General features: G+C 40.6%; 3 protein-coding genes across 4 annotated transcripts; 2 read left to right on the forward strand and 1 right to left on the reverse strand.

Annotated features, from left to right (window-relative positions):
- The first annotated feature begins 424 nt into the window (after positions 1–424).
- tfdp1a (transcription factor Dp-1, a) lies at positions 425–8,724 on the forward strand. 2 transcript variants are annotated; one of them, XM_063887727.1, is made up of 12 exons: positions 425–591; positions 2,560–2,643; positions 2,972–3,038; positions 3,521–3,642; positions 4,091–4,212; positions 4,791–4,956; positions 5,035–5,181; positions 5,287–5,355; positions 5,545–5,696; positions 6,857–7,023; positions 7,339–7,417; positions 7,521–8,724. In XM_063887727.1, the coding sequence occupies exons 2-12, from the start codon at positions 2,632–2,634 to the stop codon at positions 7,657–7,659; spliced, it is 1,242 nt and encodes a 413-aa protein (XP_063743797.1). In that variant the 5' UTR covers positions 425–591; positions 2,560–2,631; the 3' UTR covers positions 7,660–8,724. The 2 variants fall into 2 exon arrangements, with proteins under 2 accessions (XP_063743797.1, XP_063743798.1); XM_063887728.1 differs by lacking the exon at positions 425–591 and adding an exon at positions 1,694–1,760.
- Positions 8,725–10,264: 1,540 nt separating this feature from the next.
- On the forward strand, positions 10,265–15,303 carry grk1a (G protein-coupled receptor kinase 1 a). Its single transcript, XM_063887726.1, has 7 exons — positions 10,265–11,098; positions 12,267–12,394; positions 12,977–13,134; positions 13,216–13,299; positions 13,418–13,542; positions 13,642–13,843; positions 14,011–15,303. The coding sequence occupies exons 1-7, from the start codon at positions 10,400–10,402 to the stop codon at positions 14,295–14,297; spliced, it is 1,683 nt and encodes a 560-aa protein (XP_063743796.1). The 5' UTR covers positions 10,265–10,399; the 3' UTR covers positions 14,298–15,303.
- On the reverse strand, positions 14,885–18,897 carry mettl21cb (methyltransferase 21C, AARS1 lysine b). Its single transcript, XM_063887729.1, has 5 exons — positions 18,780–18,897; positions 17,296–17,416; positions 16,998–17,161; positions 16,798–16,915; positions 14,885–15,856 (listed from the first exon to the last, which is right to left on the reverse strand). The coding sequence occupies exons 2-5, from the start codon at positions 17,402–17,404 to the stop codon at positions 15,459–15,461; spliced, it is 789 nt and encodes a 262-aa protein (XP_063743799.1). The 5' UTR covers positions 17,405–17,416; positions 18,780–18,897; the 3' UTR covers positions 14,885–15,458.
- Between the last annotated feature and the right edge of the window lie 1,051 nt (positions 18,898–19,948).

Genomic DNA, 19,948 nt, shown 5'->3' on the forward strand with positions numbered 1-19,948 from the left:
TGCTATGTCAATTGTCTGATAGCTTTTGAATATATGCGTTATTCATTCTTTTAGTTTATGTTTACAATTTGGGCTTTTCTGGTACTTTTTATACTTGTCTTTATTTATTTTTGTCATTTTTGTTTGCAAAAAACCCATTCAACTTCTAGAAGAGTTGAGAACTCTGGACACCAAGTACGTTTTACAAGAGAACTAAAAACAATCATAAGCAGTCATGAGGAACAAAATAATTAACATGAATTCATGGGATATTGAAATAACAAATTGCACACCTGTAGGATATTACAACAAAATCATAACTCAGTCTGGTATGACTGAGGCACCCCTCTTTGTTATCCTCCCACTCCTGCACAGCAGATGGCGGTGTGTGTATATATGACGCTGGTTGGTATCCACCAATCCCAAGTGATGGTTTCGGTGGGCATGAGCTACTCTACTGCTCTGCTTTCGTCTCGTCGATGCTGTCCAATCACAGGGCGCTAAAGAGAGACACCGCCAAGATCAGATTGTGAGACGCGCTGCTGTAGCACGGCTAGCGGAGAGTGGATAGAAGAGGCTAACAAACATTTTGCTACCTTGTGAAGTGCACCGGTAAGCCGCCGTATTTATCGACTTTTGGCTTGCTATGTGACCGAGTTACCGCAAAAGAAAGTTAAAGTTATGTTGTATCAGTTATGGTGCGTTTTGAAAGTCTTTGAAATGTAGTAACACTAAGCTAACACAGTAATGTTGCAGCTAATACTGGCAATGTTGTCGATGACAGCTGTGGATTAGCTCGCCTGCTAGCTGCTAGCTCATGAATCGCCAGTTGGCTAACAAAGCGTCGGTGGTCGTGCTTTCCAACCGTAATCGCGAGTTAGCTTGTTGCTACATTAATGAGTAGGCTTTGCTAACTAGCTAACATATTACTCGTTACTGTACTTTGTGTTGAATTCAATGTATCATCTGACAAGTTGATAACTTGCCATATGATAGCACACGATAAGTCATCTTAGGGGCTTTGGTGGGTTTAAGGTAGAGATTCATTGTGATTGAATTGGTGGCATTAACATAATGTACTTTGAAATGTTGAATGACCATTGGTGTCCTGAAACGTCAAAAGTGTGTTCACAGGTTGAGCAAACAACACTTGTACCGTTAATTTAGTTAAATATATGTCGGTGTTTTCTTCATTGTGCATATATAATTAGCAGGCTATTGTGTTTATGTATTTCGTTTAAGACATTATTAATAAACCTAGTGTTAGTTTTCCTCAATGTAACTTCGGAACAACCTCACTGTTGTTGCCTTTGTTGCTGACAAGTGTCCAGAACTTTCACTATCAATAATCAACACTTAAACATAATCTAATCACCCAGAAAGTAAAGGCTATAGCAGAAGTCGTGGCGAAATATTTTAAATGTCTCAGTCTGAATAAAACACATGTTGTTTATGCTTAATTGTTCACTTGTTCTGTTTACTTCCAGTTGTTGGTGTTTCATCAATTGAAAACGATCACTTTTTAATTCAGCTTCAATACGAGGCATAACAGGCAAATCCTGTCATAAAACGACAAGAATCAGGAAGTTAAGCAACAAATAAACTCGATAGCCAACACTAACACTATTTAGGTATTTTTTTCAAGAGTATTAATCATGTAATTATATTAAAGTAGTTAGACATTGCTTAGTTTGTTTCCTGTTTGGTAAGGATTTAGACCTCCTCTTCCTCCATTCTCAAATGCCAACAACAACAGCCGTCGAAGAAACAGGAGTGCACTCGTAAGTGCACATAATCACTATATTAACTTTATTCACCGAGCGAAATGCACACACTTTTCTTAAATGTTAACCCATGCTCAACTCTGCCTTCAATCTGCAGCACGGAACTAAATAATCGCAATTTTTTAAAGTGGATCCTTTGGAAACGTGCATAAGCTAACTGGCTAGCTAACGCCAGCAGGCTGGATCCAACGCTAACTGTTAGCTAGCTGCATTCAACAAAAGAGTGTTCCTCGCTGTCGTTGTATGATGTGAATAATGTTGCTAATGGATGCAATATTACTAATTGACTGTAATCACATGGTGTTATCACTTAAGTCTCTTTAATAGTTTTTCGCTGGTGTGATAAAGTTAGCATGTTTGCGTGACCTGTAGCAGAAGTTCGACGATGCCTCTCCTCCGGACGGTACCTGAAGTAGGCCTTGTGCACACTTAGCGCAGTAAAAGTTGAGAGCATCAAGGGAGGCTTTATTGTGAGTTTCTGCAGACGAGGTGCATTTAGAAATTCCCCTCAAAGGCTCATATAATGGAGGAAGGTCTGAAATATGCACATTTGTCGTTAATTTTGTCTTATTATAAGAACACACGGTAACTCAAGCTAACATTAATGCTGTAGCTTTGAACAGTGTGCTGGCAGCCAGCAGTTTAAATGGGCCTCAGAAATACTTCAGTTCAATTAGAAAACAAACCCGTAGTTAAATAGGTTTAAACCTGTGTGAAATATTATAAAAACTGTGATGTTTGGGTTGAACTGGAAACTAACTGCTGTAATTTAATAGTGTATTTCTTCTTTCCTCAGGGGTCTGAGAAGGGACAAATAAAGAACATTTATTTTAATCCTGAAGCTCAGCTGCTCCGGTCCTTTGGGATCATGGCTAAAGATGTAAGTAACCTGTTATTATTATAAATTGTTGTTTTTATGTTATGCTGCAAAACCTGATTAGTTTGTGACACAAAAGCTGGGATAATGCACTTAATGCTCTTTTAAGGAACCTAGATAATCCATACAAAGTATTATCAAAATGTCTCCAGTCAAACTAGTTAAGTACCTGATATCTAAAGTGCCCTTTGCCCAATGTGCCACCTTGTTTATAGGTACTGTGGCTTATTTTAGGTTAACATCTTTACATTAAGATATTCCCCATAATATCACATTTCTTCTTCTGTATACTTTTTGATCATTTGGACACATGTACTCGTGTTCTTTACAGGCTGGTATGATAGAAACTAACGGAGAGCTGAAGGTTTTCATCGATCAGAATCTGAGCCCCAGCAAAGGTATGTAGTACTAGAAGATGCCTTTTTATACTGCAGTTTAATTCTCTACAATAATGACACTGTGTTCAGACTGCCACTTTTTGAAAACATTTGACCGTTGTTAAATTGTGTAATGGTTCTACTTATGTTAAAAGTGTAAAGTGTAAGGGGGAAATCTGAGTAATTGAACCTTCGCATTGTCAAAGAAATGGGATTATGAAAATAGTCATTCCCACCTGCTTTAACGGGGGTGGCTGAATGTTTGAGTTTACATGTAATTGCTTTGTTTGTTCAAATAAATGATGGTTTATGGACTATTTTTGTTGACAAATAAGTCCAACACAAACATGATTATTGCCATCAGATTTTGTTCATTAAAACCATCCGTCCCACACAGGAAACTGTTCTTCAGGTGTAGACTGATGGGCCTTTCATTTTGCAGCAGGGGGCAATGGCATATCAGTCGAGCTCTACTCTTTACTGGTCTTCTTGTCTTGTGTTAGGTGTCCTGTCTTTGGTTACTGTCCAGCCTACAGCTGTCCCCGTGGCCAAACAGCTACTTCCCAAAACTCTTGGGCAATCCAATTTGAACATTGCCGCACACATGCAACATTTGCCACACATGGTGAGTGATGCGTCACACAACTACAACACTTTATGGTCCTATAAAGCCAGACCTTTATGCTCTGTTAACCACATTTGTATGAGAGTGTGTAACCTCTTAACAGATATAAAACAATTCCAGCTTTTGAAGATGCTAGTGTCTATAGATTTGCTGCTGGGTCTTACTGTTGTGTAAGTCCCTCCATTATCATTGTGAGGTGACCGTGTGGGGGGGGTTGAAGGGACTTGATCCTAAGCTCATCAACTCTACAGTCAGCAGGATTACACCCATCATCCCATTATATACAAGGAGTGTATACATAACGTAAATCAGCTTAGGTAATTTAGATAATCAAACTTTAGTGAAGGAGTGGATCTCCTACATGCCTCATATTACTGTGTAAGATGCAAATCTTGATATTGGAGTATTAAGATTAGCTATTTTCTCCCTTTGCTTCGTCCTTCTGTAGGTGATAGGTACACCCCAGAGGCCTACGGTGTCCAATACCATTTTGGTAAACAGTCCACATACACCCAGTTCCCAGTTCCTCACTCAGAATCCACCATCAGATGCCTCACCGTGGTCTTCAGGGTGAGTCTTAGAACGTTTATCAGCTTCAAAATCAATGTGGATTCCTTGGAGATGTTATGTTGATAGTGGAAAAGCACATATTGCACAAACTTAACAGTATCTGTGTGTCCATTCTTGTCATTTTTAGAGCACAAGTAAAACTGTATTAAAATCGCACTATTGGATAAAGCTACTTTGATTGCAGGAACAAGTTTGAACACCAGCTTGCTTATATCGATGATAGAAACGATCAAATACATTCTGACTTAGCGACAGGCAAATGCTTGTCTTTGACTCTGGACAAGGAAGTGGGTTAATATTAGCTTGCATAAGAGAGCATTCCTGAAGAACTCTCTCCATTTTTCTCTAGTACATGGCCAAGCGGAGTGATTTTGTTTCCAGGTGGCCACCTCTACTTCACTGTCAGTTTACAGCCATGTGAGCCTATAGCACAAACGTCTGACAAAACTACACTGAAGCAGAGTTTACTGCCTTATTTGCGTCATTTCAAAAATGTCCTTTCAATTCTCTCAAGTGAATGGAAAAAGTGAAATGGATGTGAAAATTGAGAGATATATGGGATCTGTTTTTGTCTCCAGAAAACGAGGAAAGAAAGGGGAAAAGAATGGGAAGGGCTTGAGGCATTTCTCCATGAAGGTGTGTGAGAAGGTGCAGAAGAAAGGAGTCACCACCTACAACGAGGTGGCAGATGAACTGGTTGCAGAATTCAGCTCTGCAGACAGCCACATGTCACCCAACGACGCAGTGAGTGCTGCAGATGCATGACTCTTAACCACACTGATGCAAATGTGAAACAAACTTGAACCTGATCCTCCGTTTCAGCACGTGTACGACCAGAAGAACATTCGGCGGCGTGTGTACGATGCACTTAATGTGCTTATGGCCATGAACATTATCTCTAAAGAGAAGAAGGAAATCAAATGGATTGGCCTCCCCACCAACTCAGCGCAAGAGTGCCAAAACCTAGAGGTAGAAACACTCCGAACGTTTCTCCCCAAAGCTCGTTTCAGGCACATCTTTCCTGTTTAACCCAGGTTATAAATCTTCATTGCTCTATCTTTATTTAATCTGCAGGTGGAGAGACAAAGGCGGCTTGAGAGAATTAAGCAGAAACAGTCGCAGCTTCAGGAGCTCATACTGCAGGTGGGGATGAACTGAGAGTTTTTATGGGGGTGTTCGAATGTAGAGACGAGTGTTCGTAGTTACCTTCTCCTCATGGTGTTTGAGGGCAACACTGTCCATTCAGTGTCCACTATTGTGTGAAATATTGAATGCAGTCTTAATCTGGGCTTTTTGTCAACGTTCTCACCTTTCTTTGATCTTGTCTTACAGCAAATAGCTTTTAAGAACCTGGTGCAGCGGAACAGACAGACGGAGCAGCAGGCAAACAGATCTCCACCTCCCAACTCCATCATCCACCTCCCCTTCATTATCGTCAACACCAGCAAGAAAACCGTCATCGACTGCAGCATCTCGAATGACAAGTATGTGACGGTGCTAGCCTCCATGTTTGAGCACTTTTGATGTTAAAAGTGGCTCATTAACCTCACGGTTTAGTTTGAGTGTATCTGTAACAGCTGCATTAGTGGAACACTTGTAAAAGTCAAGGTCAATTATTATTAGCCTTATTGGATCATTTAATGGGGGCATTTAGTGGTATTGCGGTAAGTTAAATCAATTATTTCCAGGTCCAGTTTGCCAGCCCTTGGCTATTGTGCTCAAATGCCAGTAGATTAACAGATTATTTGGGAATGTTGTTGGGCGTGAGGATGAACCTGATAAACCTGAACACAGTTTCTTTAGGAGCTGACTGAACAGTTCAGTAGGAAGCTGTGTAGCAGCTGTCTTTAAATGTGAGACCTTATCTCTGGCCTGTCAAATAATTGTGGCTTATTTATTATGCAATTGTGTGCACTTTAGATGCAACACACAGATATCATGTACTTCTTTAACCCCAGAAGGAACATTAAGAACAACGCACTGAAAGTCCATCTTATTGAACCGTCTATACAATCATGTTTGCCACTATGATTGTTTACCTTAGATGGTTAACAGAAAATGCATTAAAACTATCGTCTCATCAGCATGGGTGGGTGCTTCTCTTAATCATCAGTGTTATCGGCATCAAACACACACTTCAAGCACTACACTTCAGGCCCCTTGTTGATTGAACTTTCATTGTTTTTTCTAATTAAACTGCAGGAAATCAGATAAAGGTTGTTGTAATGCACTGCTGCGAACACAAACCCATTGTTACCTATGAAATGATTGCAGTGCAATAGTGAAGACGATGTCTGTTTGTTTTGTTTTTGGCAAAACCTCATGAAACAAAAATCCATGATCAGAAGAGAAGAAAAAAACCATTCTAGTTAGCTGTATAATTCTGTTTAGCTGAATAAACAAACGCCTCAGCCACTCTGTCATTCCTACAGAGAAATGGGAGGATATGTGAACGTTAATAGCCTTCAATGGGTTCACAAGTAGTATATAATCCCCTCTCTGCCCACTGAAGGCAGATCTCTTGACTGCAAAATGTCTCATTTAGGGTTAAATAAAAGTACTCTTACATCCTCTTCTTAGTGCCTATGAACACTCTACTAAATGTATTCTTGTCTCTCGTGGTCTTCCTCTTTCTCCTCTGTAGGTTTGAGTATTTATTCAACTTCGACAGCATGTTTGAGATCCACGACGACATCGAGGTGCTGAAGCGGATGGGCATGGCCTGTGGTCTAGAGGTGGGGAAGTGTTCTCCAGAGGACCTGAAGGTCGCACGCAGCCTGGTGCCCAAAGCTCTGGAGCCCTACGTTATAGGTCAGTCCACTCATTTGGAGTTATGAGACTGCTGATGCCTTGGTCCTGCATTATTATTTAGCCTGCTGTCTAAATGTGTTCATGCTCAACAAACACAGGAACTTCAGGAGGTTTAGTTTGTAACTGAAATCGAGATTTCTTTAGGGGGATTCCTTGTTTTTAATCTATCTTTCCTCCAGTATTTCATATACGAACGCAAACAGAATCCAGTTGAACACAACGTTAACACAATTGTAGGATGAAGTGGTCCCCTGCCTCGCCGTTCATTGTCAGATACTGTGTGTCTGTTTGCTGATGTAGTTTTCTTTTCCACAGAGATGGCAAAGGGTCCCATCAGTAACGTCTACATCACTGGAGGCTCCTCGGCAAATGGAGCCCGTTACCCTGCAAGCAGGTGAGAAGTCTTTCCTGTAACTGTAGCTTATAAATGTGACCGATAGAGGATGCTTTTATCACCCGTTTCCTCCATTAACGATAAGATTCGGTCCTCTTTTCAGCGACGGGTGCACTGACGGCACCATGGCCTCCAGCTCGAACGACTCTCACTACAGCGGGTCTCGCGTGGAGACTCCAGTGTCTTATATGGGGGACGAAGACGACGAGGACGAGTATGACGAAAATGACGATGAAGACTAACCTGTCTACACCTCGCCACTCCAACAAGCACAGTCCTTCAAAAACCACCTTCACCGTGGGAATTTAGTTCCCTTTTTGTGTGTGCTTCTTCAACCCCCCCCCCCCCCCAGTTTCCCATGCCTGTATTTCTGTCTGGCTTTCTCAGGGGTCTAGATGAATGACATTGGAAGAACAGAGGTGTGTTCTTGCACCCGTCTTTTTCTGCTCCTGATCACGTGCACCTCCACCACAGCTTTGGGTGAGGTGTCGTCCAAGGGAACTGTAGTCTGTGGCCACGCTCTCTCAAGTCTTTGTATGTTTAATCCACTTCTCAATAAGCCATCCCACTAAAAAAAAAAACAACCTGTTAAACCTACTGCTGTTGGAGAATGTATAATGTACTTGTTTGAATAGTTATTCCTATTATTTTTGCAATTACATACGGCAGACATGATGATCAAAATGTTCCAAGATGGCCAAAGTGTCTGCTTTAGCGTGTGGTTAGTGCAACACCGTGGGTTCTGAGGGGCCTGATACAGTTGCCATGACCTCCAAGGATGGGGCTCCATCAGATCTGTTGATACGTTCCTGTTTTGTGTTCTGGGCAATAATTTGATAGTTTCTTATTCTCCGTTGTGTTGGGCTGGCTTCCTTCTGTTCCTGTAGGCAGCTGCTTTTCCTGATCTTGTTTGCTAGTTTTTTTGTTGTTTTTTTTGTATTCTGGAGTTGATAAATTCTCCGTCACCGCCCTGTCAACGCCTTGGTAGTGTTTACAAAAATAATGGCACCAGCAAGGTAAAGACTTTTTATATCCCAGGCTCCTGATAGGTAAATAAGCTTTGTTTGTGAATTACGTATATGAATCCTACAAAGATTGTAGCTTATAGTATCGTTTAGAGGCCAGTGGTAAAGATAGACCTTAAAAAGATATTGATGTAACGAAATGTGTGGTTGCATAGATCTTTATGTATACTCCCTTCGAAGATCTCCCTTTTAAAACTTAGCAACACATGTACTGACTCTTCCAAAAACCTTTTCTGTAATCTAATATAAGTTTGCAAATTAAAATATAGATTGTTTTAATAATTTTGTACTTATAATTGATGTGGGTTTTATGCAGAAATTAGGATTTAAGTGTCGGGGTGGAAGGACAATTTGTTTGCAGGTAAGCAGAAATCAGACGTAATGATTTATTTGAGCTTGTCATGCACTGAGGTTTTTTAAATCCACACAACAGAAGTCCTCCTCTCCCTAATCTGCAAAGGACCGATAGGCCTCTTTCGATTTGTGACGGGTTCTTGAAAAAAAAAAAGAGCCAATGGTTTAGGATTGACTCCCAGACTTGAGTGCTGGTGAAGGGGTTTGGGGAGGGGTCTGTCTTTCAGAGGAAAGCCACAGGCAACATACTAAACACTCAAGAAGAAGATAGCTGAAAGGTGAGAACCATCAATAATATGCTTCTTTACGCACACATACTCTGCTACTGTAGTTTCACATTAACAGCTTTTAATTTAGGTCTGTGTTCGTATTCAAAACCTTGCTGACTTTAAAACTGGGCTTTTTTAAATAACGGGTGTCCAAGTGTTTTTGACATTGAGAGCTGACAAGGGTCAAAATGAAGCATGTGCTGCAGACACTTGTTCCTTTTGGTCTTTTTCAGTGCTGAAAAAGACCAAAAGGTAGCAAAAGGTGTTGGTGCATGACATTTAAACTCCTTTTTTGCTTAAAATGTCATCCACATTTTAAAGAAAAGGTTAAAAATGTATTCAGGCAAAGATCGGGTATGTGCTTTGAAAGGATCATTAGTTGCTGTCATTTATCCTGTTCAAACCAGCTGCACAATCATCTCTGTGTCAGGGCTCCAGACAAAATACCAGTTTTTTAAAATGATGATAGTTCAAAAATATCCCGCTCACAAGCTGTGTTTATAACATTGAAACGAAGCCGTGTTGTTTGAAGGCTAATCTACATTAATAACTCTGATACCTCATATTAGCTCCAGCGGAATTTTAAAATGTAACGTCTGACTGCAAAGACTTTCCCCTTCTCACTTGCATTGAGAATTTAGACAGGATTTCTTTGTGGAACAATTACTACCATTATAAATTCAATGGACTAAATGGGATGCAAGTATTTTATTTAGATACACTTTAATACTTTAAAACCTACCCTTCAATATTTCCCAGTTAACATGGTATTTAATTAATTGAATGAACTTTTATAAATATAAAAGAAAAAACACATTCAAATTTATATGGATTGAGGATTCTGGGTAAATTGCAGACATTGCTATTCCAAACAGCTTGATAAGATACTTTGATTTGGGAAATGTTTTCATTGCAGCAGCATAAAAAAAACAAGGCATTACAAATAATTAGAAATTAAAAAAGTAGAAATGACCAATTCTAAAGTATAAACCTCAAAATAGAGATAGAAATAAACCGGCATTAGAGAATAGAACATATTAGTCCAAATGAATTTCCTTTTGATTATTGTGATTAGCCAGTTGAGTGAGTCCATTTTCATATGCTGTCTATGGTCCTGCTTGTGCTCACACACTGTCTGGGACATCAGGGTGTTAATGGATTACCAAAAGATGATGACTCAGGTTTGGGTGTGTTTTAGTGAGGGTCGAGTTGAGACACCAACCTCTCAGTCCCATTTCTCTTCTTGTGCCGCTCTGTCTGCATTTATCCTCTGCGTGTGTTTCCTCTTTGCAATGTCTCCTCTCTGCGTTGCCTAGCAGTCTCCTGCCCTAAACATGGATATCGGAGGCCTGACCACAGTGGTAGCAAACTCTGCTTACATCAATGCTCGTGGAAGTTTTGATGGCACCAATACAGCAGCATCCCGGGATAAGAAGTACCACTCCCGCCTCAGGTTGCCCAACCTCACAGTGTGTGAGGGCCTGAGGGACACCCTAGATGTGAACTTTGACTCGGTGTGTGTGGAGCAGCCCATCGGTAAGCGCCTCTTTCGGGAGTTCTTGGATGCAAATGCAGAGTATCACGGTGCTTGTCGTCTGTGGAAAGACCTGGAGGCGTATGACAATGCGGAGGATTCTGGGAGAGCAAAGAAGGCCTCAAAGATCGTCCAGAACTACATGGACCCCTCTGCCAAAAACTTCTGCTCCTTCCTGTCTGAGGACCTCGTTGCCAAGGTGAAGGAGAGCCAGGAGGCAGCAGGCGATGATCTGTTTGTTGCAGCCTGGGCCAAGCTGTTGGACTTTCTGCGAGACGCTCCTTACACCTCCTTCCTGGAGAGCCTGTTTCTGAAGAGGTTCCTGCAGTGGAAGTGGCTGGAGATGCAGCCCATGGACGCAGACTGGTTCCTGGACTTCCGTGTGCTGGGGAAAGGTGGGTTTGGGGAGGTGTCTGCGTGTCAGATGAAAGCCACAGGGAAACTGTACGCCTGTAAGAAACTCAACAAGAAGAGGCTGAAGAAGAGGAAAGGCTATGAGGTGAGAGAACTGTTGTCAGTCCTGATTAAATGCTCCTTCGTTCGCAATGTAAGGCTCTTTCCTTAGCCTTTAACTTAACAAAACAAAAGGGACTGCAGTTACACTCATCAACCGTTCCACAACTTCATTTAAGTACAAAATAAACTCTATAAATGCTACAGGTTTAGGGTTATATTTTAGTTTCTGAGATGTTCGGACCTATATATTGTCATATCTGAATATCAATTTACATCCAGCCAAAGATTACATAGTGTGCCATAAGATGACTAAAGTAATTTGGTGGAATGTATACAAGTACTTTAACTCAACCACTGTACTTACAAGTACACATTTGATGTACTTTAACTTTACTTAAGTATTTTGTTTTCATGCCAATATATACTTTTACTCCACTACACCTCAGAGGTGTGCATACTTTTGACAAGTTTTTAAACACACAACATATAAAAAGATGATAAAATATGAGGGTTGGTTATCAATGAATTAATTGGCAATACATCGTCTATAAATACAGCTGAAATTATGACCGATCAAATAATGAAAAAAATATTTGGATTATTTTAAGTCACTTTTTATGTGAAGAGATTTTTCTGGCTTCTCAAATTTAAGGATTTTTCTCCTTTTACTTTGAACTATTTTAATACACTTAGCTGACCATGCTTACTGCATCTTCAGTGAAAGACTTGCTTGTAGAGTATTTATCAGTGTTGTAAGATCTCAATAATTCTGACAGCTCTGCAGTGATATTGCATTTCCTCGCATGAGATTTCAGGGAAATTATAAGCCCTTTTAATTACTTGCATGCAGTGATTTGATTACCGGAGGCGTTTTGCTGGCTTCACGTTGTAAGTGTGGGACTGACACTGCTAATCATCTTTGTCCCTGCCGCTGTCTCGTTTAGCCCGCAGTATTAAACACTGGGACAGGGATAGAGTGATTACTGGGGGCTTTACTGGAAAGCTCTTCTGAATGGAACTGCTTGGCACAGTTACATCTTGCCCTTGGCTTGTCTGAGGACATTTTTTGAAATGCACTTTAACCTCTGTTTCAAATGGCATGTATATCAGCATACTAGCTTATGGAAGAAAAGTCTCTGTTGAGTCTGTACAAAGTTTTTTTCTCTGTACCAATGTTTTAAAAACATGTCTTTCCAAATGTCCTCCTGTAGGGGGCGATGGTGGAGAAGAGGATTCTTGAGAAGGTTTACAGTCGCTTCATTGTGTCATTGGCGTACGCCTTCCAGACAAAGGAAGAAATTTGTCTTGTGATGACCATCATGAACGGAGGAGACCTCAAGTAATGTCACATTCTGAATAATTCATGTTTCAAAGCACAAACTTCCCCAAAACAGAGCATAAGTTCCTTATCCCTGCTATGCTGCCGTGGCGTTTACAGTCTTTGTAACCTGACAGACAGGACATGTGTTTCTAGCATATCTTTTGAACATTTCTAGAGTCAACAGAAGATGTGCAGGGGAAATGTGAAGTCAGCTGTGACACCAAATGGGAACACACATAAATGATGTGCCACAATTCATCCCTTCATAATGGTTCCTACAGTGTCTTTACAGTGGGAGGGTTTATTTGTAATAACATGCACATTTGGTTGCCTCAAACTGTTGTTTATCTGTAGACAGGCACATGGGTGCAGCTGCATGTGTGTCAGTTTCACAAGGAACCCATTTATGCAAATTTGTAGTCGTTATTTAAAAAAATAACTGAGTGGTTCCCTAAAATGCAACTACCAGAGCAGAATAAGAACAGCAGGATTTTAATTTGCAAAATCACCAAATTCTTTTTAAAACCCAGTGAACCCAGTCATGCATTTTGTTGCCTACATGATTAAGCCAAAGCTCACCTGTTCTCCGTTAACCTGAAGGTACCACATCTACCTGGTGGATGAGAACAACCCGGGCTTTGACGAGCCCAGAGCCTGTTTCTACATCGCTCAGATCATCCAGGGCCTGGAGCACCTCCACCAGAAGAGAATCATCTACAGAGATCTTAAACCAGAAAATGTGCTGCTGGATAACGATGGTAATGCATTTCTAGTTGAACAGAAGAAGAAATAGCTACGTAATTAATATGTCAGTAAGATATCTTTATTTTGTCGATCAGGGAATGTGCGTATATCTGACCTGGGTCTTGCTGTGGAGCTGAAAGAAGGAAAAACACAAACTAAAGGATACGCTGGGACACCAGGTGGGTCTCATCTGTTTCTACAAATTAGTTCCTCAGTATTTTAAACTATTTAGAGGTGTACTTTCAATGTTTACCTAATAAAAAATGTTTATCCATTGCTTGACTTACATTCTTATAGGTTACATGGCTCCAGAGATGCTGAAAGGAGAGAAGTATGACACCTCGGTTGACTACTTCACTCTGGGAGTTACTCTGTTTGAGTTCATTGCAGCTAAGAACCCGTTCAGAAACAGAGGGGAGAAGGTCAGTCACCTTTTATCAAACTTCAACTTGTGCACAACAGGAATTACTTGTGAAATAAATCTGAGGAGGCACATTAAGAATATCTGTCCTCCTGTTTAGGTTGAGCGTGAGGAGATGAAAGAGCGAATGCTGACACGGGAGGTGACCTATGAGGACAACTTCAGTGAGCATGCTCGGTCGCTCTGTGATGCGCTGCTGGCTAAAGATGTTGAGAAGAGGATGGGCTTTAAGAACGAGTGCTGCGATGACATCAGAGCGCACCCTTTCTTCAGTGGCATCAACTGGAGGAAACTGAACGCAGGTACCATTAGTATCCTATACCTTCGTGTGGCATATTTTTCAGAGTTGTGCATAAATTCTACAGCTTGATACAAACATTTGCATGAATGAACACTACATTCTAAGCATATTCAGTTTGCTTTTAGCTCGAGTCCCCCTGAAGTTCGATTTTTTTTCTCACCTCTACAGGAATTCTGCATCCGCCTTTCGTCCCGGACCCTAAAGTGGTGTACGCTAAAAGTCTGGATGATGTTGGCGCTTTCTCCTCGGTGAAGGGAGTGACCTTGGATGATCCTGATAAAACCTTTTTTGATGAGTTCTCCTCAGGCAACATCCCCATCCCCTGGCAGGACGAGATGATCGACACAGGCATTTATGGAGAGCTCAATGTTTGGGGTCCTAACGGCAGCATCCCCAAAGAACGCAGGGAGTCCATAATGGAGCAGACGAAATCCTCAACCTGCTGCGTATCGTAGAGTGATGGAAACACCTTGAAAATTCTAATAATAATAGACTTATGTGTCATGAAGACTCATACTCTCAGGAAAGACACAAGTCTCTTTTGAACCCGCAGTTCAAACTGTTTGTGACTCTTTTATTACATTTAAATAGTGAGTGCAGTAACGAAAACAGAAAGGATGGTGATTTTCCATTTGGAGTGGACTTTAAGTAATAATGTTGAAGGTTTTTATTTAAATAAATCTGTTAAGTCACTTTTTATCCCCAAATTAGTTAGCACAATGGGGAATTACTCTTATACCCCACTGTCGGGTTTACAGCATTAGAAACTGGGTGTGTTGGGCAACACGTCCTGGAATAATCATTGGGGGCATCCTACGGGAAGCCACATCCAGAAACACACCTGCAATTACAGCTTATTGCTATAGGTGAAATTTACAGGGAACTTCCAGATTACACCTTAAAAACTGACATAATTTCCCCTTGTTTTCTTGGCCGTTCTATCAGTCTTTACTATTTGTGTGCATGTGGTAAATGATTGTCATACGTTTAGGTTTAAAATGCATATAAAGTAGAAGATTTTTTAAGAAGGGGGTTAGTTATGTGATACATTTGGTGATGAGTGAGAGTGACATGTTGAATATGTAAAAAAATGTATTTTCTTCTCTTGCACATGTGCTCCTATAGAGTGTAGGTTGTTGTTATTGACGCTACCGCCTTTAGTTTGAACTTTAAACAGCTAAATAACTGCTGTTGCCGAAATACCAAAAGCTACGACACCAGGAATGTACATTTTTTGAAAACTTCTTTTTCATGTGTTTTATTTCATAGATCATAATTTTACTCTTTGTACAAAAGATTGAAAAAAAAGCAGTGCACCTTTGATAAAAGTAAATGTAGTCAAATTGTTATGAAATAAAGCTAGATATAGAGACACGTTTACAGCATTTCCTTTTTTCTTTTGATTAAAATCTGAGATATGAACTGTATAAAAAAGTGCTGGCAAATAAAATAGCTTATTGAAATGTAAATGTGAGCTTCACTTCTGTTATTTACTTATCAGCTACAGCTGTGTACAGGGACGTTGTGAACTCTATACAAATCAACTTTTTTATCCTCAGAATTTTTCCACAAGACCTCTAACATCTCCTGATCCTCCACCCACTGCAGCTCCTCGGTCACTCCTTAGCTGTGGCCTTGTAAATCCTCACCTCCTGCTGTGGGAGCTCGGCGAGCAGCGTGGTGTTGAAGCTGCTCTCGAAGCTCTCTGTGAACTCCAAGTCCGACTGGAACCGGATCTTGTTTGCCCACAGCAGCGTCGTTCGACTCCCCGGTCGGCAGAAGTGACGCATGGTTTCCAGCAGTTCGTCGATGGATCCGTGGGGATAGACCACGTCCGCAGCGAGCACATAGTCGTAGTGGAAGGACGGGTGAGGAAAGTCTCTCTCCAGGTGCTGAGCCCAGGTGAGGGCGGACACCTGAGGGGTGTAGCGACACCGGCCCTTTGTGTTCCTCAGGAGGTTAAAGGTCAGATTAGACAAGATCTCAGGCAGGTCCGTAGCTGTCACCCAAGCACCTGTACAGAAAACCAAGGCAGCTGCAGTACAGATGTTAGAAAGCATACACTTCCTTTGTATTTGTTGACTGATCCATGTTTAGCTGTAGTGATGCTGTGCAACTACTGGATGAAACCATGAAAGTTTCAGAATACTTTGTTCACTGAAATCAAGATCTAATGTTGACCCTCTGTTTGCCCTCTAGTGCCATATTTTTTTAGCCTATTTTCTCAACACATTCATGTCAAGTTCAATTTGCATGAATTTTATAGTTTTCACAGATTTAAAGTTGAATTGCTGCAAACGTACAATGTGTTAGAGATTTGAATTGCTGTCTTTCAGAAGTTTGTACTTCTTAAGGCTCAAAAAAGGAAAAGAACCTAAACATATTTTGGTTTTCTAAAAGGTTTGTTCTTATAGTTTGAAAAAAAGCTACTGGACTTCATTTCGACATCGAGCCTATCACCAAGCCAAACACAGAATAATGTCTGGGCCTGTTGAAGGTCTTAAAGAAGACTTTCAACAGAAGGAAAATAGACAAACTGCTTCTATAGAAATGCAATGATTCTCTTTGTGTGAATTTTGCCAGGAATACAATGTCTCCATTGCATAATTAAGTGAGGGACTTAAATATCTTAATATTGCATAATCACTTAGTTTTCGATAAGATATTTTAAAAATGCAAGAATGTTAGTGTGGGTGGATTTGCACGTTCTTCAGAGACAATGAATCCCTGTGTGTTAGTGACCTCCTGATGTTTCTGAGACTTCCACCAATAGGTCAAAATGTAAATTTGGCACAAAAGATGAACAGATGCCACAAAGATATTCTTTGAATATTTATGCAATAAATCCTTCAAGCTTGCCATCTAGCACCACAATCAAATGGGACCTAAGGTGTTAAGAACAATGAGTCTCAAGACCAGTAAAAGTTTTTAGCAAATGTACTTTTATAGACTTACCGAGCAGACTGGCTACTATTGAGAGCAGGCCGGTCCCAGCTCCAATCTCCAGCACTGCTTTGTCCATCAGGTTAAATTGCTGCTGGTTATTCTCCAAGAACTGGCTCAAAGCTATCGCCTACAAACACATTTTCATTACCAGATGTGCAACAACAAGAGAGTTGAAAGAATAAGCAGAATCCCACAGTAGCAGGACGTACCCCGGGCCAGATCAAAGCACCAAAAGTATCCATAGACTCGCGGATGCTGATGTCATGACCTGCGATATGAAAAGACTCCTTCCCCAGCGCGTAGTAAACACTCGGCTCCCAGATGTTCCTTCTGTCCAGAGCCTCTCCTGCCATCACTGTCTGGTCTGTTAATGCTGCAAAGACGAGTGTTAAGGTGACAATCCTGCAGACTCACATTTCCAAATCTGCTTTTCTGCAGTACATAAACTAGACTAGTGATGGCAGAATTCAGACCAAAGCATAGAGCGAGTGTTCAATCTAAAGTCACCCTCATTTGCGGCCCCCTGCTCCTCTGGTAGTTCCCCATGCTGTTTGTCATCCATCATTGTTTGAGGTGTCTTTTGGACATTTTGGCTGACTTCTGACAATGTCTCCATGATCGCTGAAGCCTAAAGTTAGAGGGAAAGAGGTTTCATCAAATGTTTTTGTAACAGGCAACATGAGCCTTGTAACAGGAGCTTATTACTATGGTTAAAGATACTATAAGAAACGATTTGCATTTAGTAATCCATCTGTATTTCTAAGAGTCCGTTGACCTTGGTTGCCTAAAGCAGCCTTAAGACTGATTTCTATTTAGAGGAATTTTAATGTTTTTGCCAGGGAAAATTCTGAACAAGAGAAGCTAATGCACGCTCCCCAGTGGCTATGTCTTTATGAACCCCACAAGTGAATAGTTAACGTATTGTAGCAAAGTACTTTCTGGACTGGATAACTTGAGCCAACTCATAGAGAGGTCCAGGGTTGATCTTGTTTACTAGCTTGCTGTTTGCAAATACATGTAGTACAGCTAATGTTATGATGAAGCAACCAACGCCGTATCCATGCTGCATTGCTAAGTCACAGCTAGCTGGCTACCGTTAGCTTTCTTGCTTGTTCATGTTATCTTTAGCAACATACTATCGGAGTGATATTAGTTGGCTGGCTTGCAAAATAAATTCACAAGCTAACAAGATCCATCATAGTAATTATGTGTTATGACAAATAGTGTTGTTTTAGCCATGATGTATCTGCAATTGCTAAGTAAAACATAGGAACATAGCCTATTTGAACAAACTTGTTGAGCACCTTTCACACTAGCCATGCAGCTCAAAGTGCTTTACAATTAAATAGAGAATAAAGTTTGAAATGTATTCTAGACATGTGGTGAGGCAGACCATCCTCCAGATTGGTGTTTTATCACCTCTTCAAACACAGAGTGAAAACATCAGAGGATGAGTATGTGTTGAAATAATCGTTGTTTTAATTGCATTCACAGCTTGGTATTCATTCAGGCGTATAAGCTGTGGTGACAATATGCATATCTTCACTTTTTATTATCCGGATCATCGCAAACATTTGCATTCTTTCTTTAGCTAGGAATTGTGTGTTTATTTTTAGATTGCATGGTAAAATGATTTGTGTGTTTGTGACTTCTTTTAAGCTCTGTTAAAGTTTTACGTGGTTGACAATGGCCTAGATTTAGTGTACTCGTCTCTTTGGCTGTCATTGGACTCCAGTGTGGAGCCCAAAAACACAGCTGGTTAAACCCTTGAGGTCAACAGCATGACAGGGATACAGAGGACGCGTCGCATAATTCTCTACCTCTCCATGCAGGTATGCACATCTCTATGTAAATATGAATTACACAGTTTGATGTGATTAAAAACGAGCCAGTCATCAGAAGTACATAACAGTTTTGAACAAATCTTTTCTCATTCACAGAAACATTTAAAAATACAGAACAAAACCTTTGAATATGTTGCGGAAACATACCTGTATGAAGCAGTCGTCGTTTCTCTTTGTGTGTCTGATTTTTTCTCTGCTGTGTTCTTGTGTTTATAGAAGCAGCATCATCTGTGACATCCCTGAGCGAGGCGGCAGCATTGGGCCGACAGAGGCAGAATAACTGCTTTATAATCTCGGACAGAGAGATGAGCAACCCTAAACCCCTCCCAGCTCTTTAACATCATCTCTTGTTTATGTGCATATTCTATATTTAACTCTACAAAATTGTTGCTTTATAATCAGGTTGTTTCTGAAGATGAATCCCAGCATCGGTAATACTTCTCATTGTTCCCTCCTCTCATCCTTAATGATAAAAGACATCTGGCAGGAGTTTCAGGTAGGACTGTAATTCCAACACTTTGCAGAGTACACAACAGCATGTATTCACACGGTCCATGTTGCCAACATATTTACATTGTTATCCTGGGAGTGAGATCTTTATGAGGTTCGTTATGGATATGTGAGATGGATTTGTTCCACCTGGAAAGCTCCTTGGAGAAAAGTGCTAATTATCTAAAGTAATTAACAGGAGGGTGAGAAAACTGTTTTCACAAGCCTGACCTGAAACTGACACTTTTTTATTCCCCTCTAGTTTACGCAAACAAAAGGAATTTACTCTGAGCTTATCAGGTGAAAAATGAAAGGAGTGGCAGAAGTCGGACAGAGCTGCCGTTATTGCTGCCAGATTTCTCAACCCCCCCTGTAACTTTTTCTCACCAAAATCCCCCTGGTGTTATCTATTCTCCTCTAGTTTATACAAACACACATTTTAATCTGGATTTATGGTGTACAAAATGGCAGGGGGGCTTCCATATCTGGCAGGGTTGGTGTCATGGCTCCCTGACCTGAATATTTCCCCTTTCCTTCCCTGAAGGAAAAATGAGGGTTAGAGATGCAACAGAAGTCCTCAGCAATATTGCAACCTCAATTTGTTGCAAAATTCAAAAATGTTGATTCTTAAACCTAACATAGATTACCCTCCTATTTTGCATACTCCTTTATTGTGATAAAAATAACATATGCCATCAACTGCATCAGTAAATATGAACAGAGTGACATATTTAAATTATGTTGACACAAAGAAATCCCCCCTGTTTGTTGCTGGTATGTATCTGTACTATAAAAAGACGCGGTGTGAATATTGTTTACAGACTGCA

The sequence above is a fragment of the Eleginops maclovinus genome, chromosome 7 (assembly GCF_036324505.1).
Source record: "Eleginops maclovinus isolate JMC-PN-2008 ecotype Puerto Natales chromosome 7, JC_Emac_rtc_rv5, whole genome shotgun sequence".
NCBI lineage: Eukaryota > Metazoa > Chordata > Actinopteri > Perciformes > Eleginopidae > Eleginops > Eleginops maclovinus.

Bases quoted from the DNA above. Each gene is read 5' to 3' on its own strand.
- mettl21cb (XM_063887729.1), bottom strand. From the start codon at position 17,404: ATGGAGACATTGTCAGAAGTCAGCCAAAATGTCCAAAAGACACCTCAA. The intron at 17,162-17,295 runs GTGACTTTAGAT...TCGTCTTTGCAG, and splicing joins GCAGGGGGCCGCAAATGAGG to CATTAACAGACCAGACAGTG. The intron at 15,857-16,797 runs GTAAGTCTATAA...TTTTCTGTACAG, and splicing joins AATAGTAGCCAGTCTGCTCG to GTGCTTGGGTGACAGCTACG.
- tfdp1a (XM_063887727.1), top strand. The intron at 3,643-4,090 runs GTGAGTGATGCG...GTCCTTCTGTAG, and splicing joins TGCAACATTTGCCACACATG to GTGATAGGTACACCCCAGAG. The intron at 5,356-5,544 runs GTGGGGATGAAC...CTTGTCTTACAG, and splicing joins TTCAGGAGCTCATACTGCAG to CAAATAGCTTTTAAGAACCT.
- grk1a (XM_063887726.1), top strand. From the start codon at position 10,400: ATGGATATCGGAGGCCTGACCACAGTGGTAGCAAACTCTGCTTACATC. The intron at 13,135-13,215 runs GTAATGCATTTC...TTTGTCGATCAG, and splicing joins TGTGCTGCTGGATAACGATG to GGAATGTGCGTATATCTGAC. The intron at 13,543-13,641 runs GTCAGTCACCTT...CCTCCTGTTTAG, and splicing joins TCAGAAACAGAGGGGAGAAG to GTTGAGCGTGAGGAGATGAA.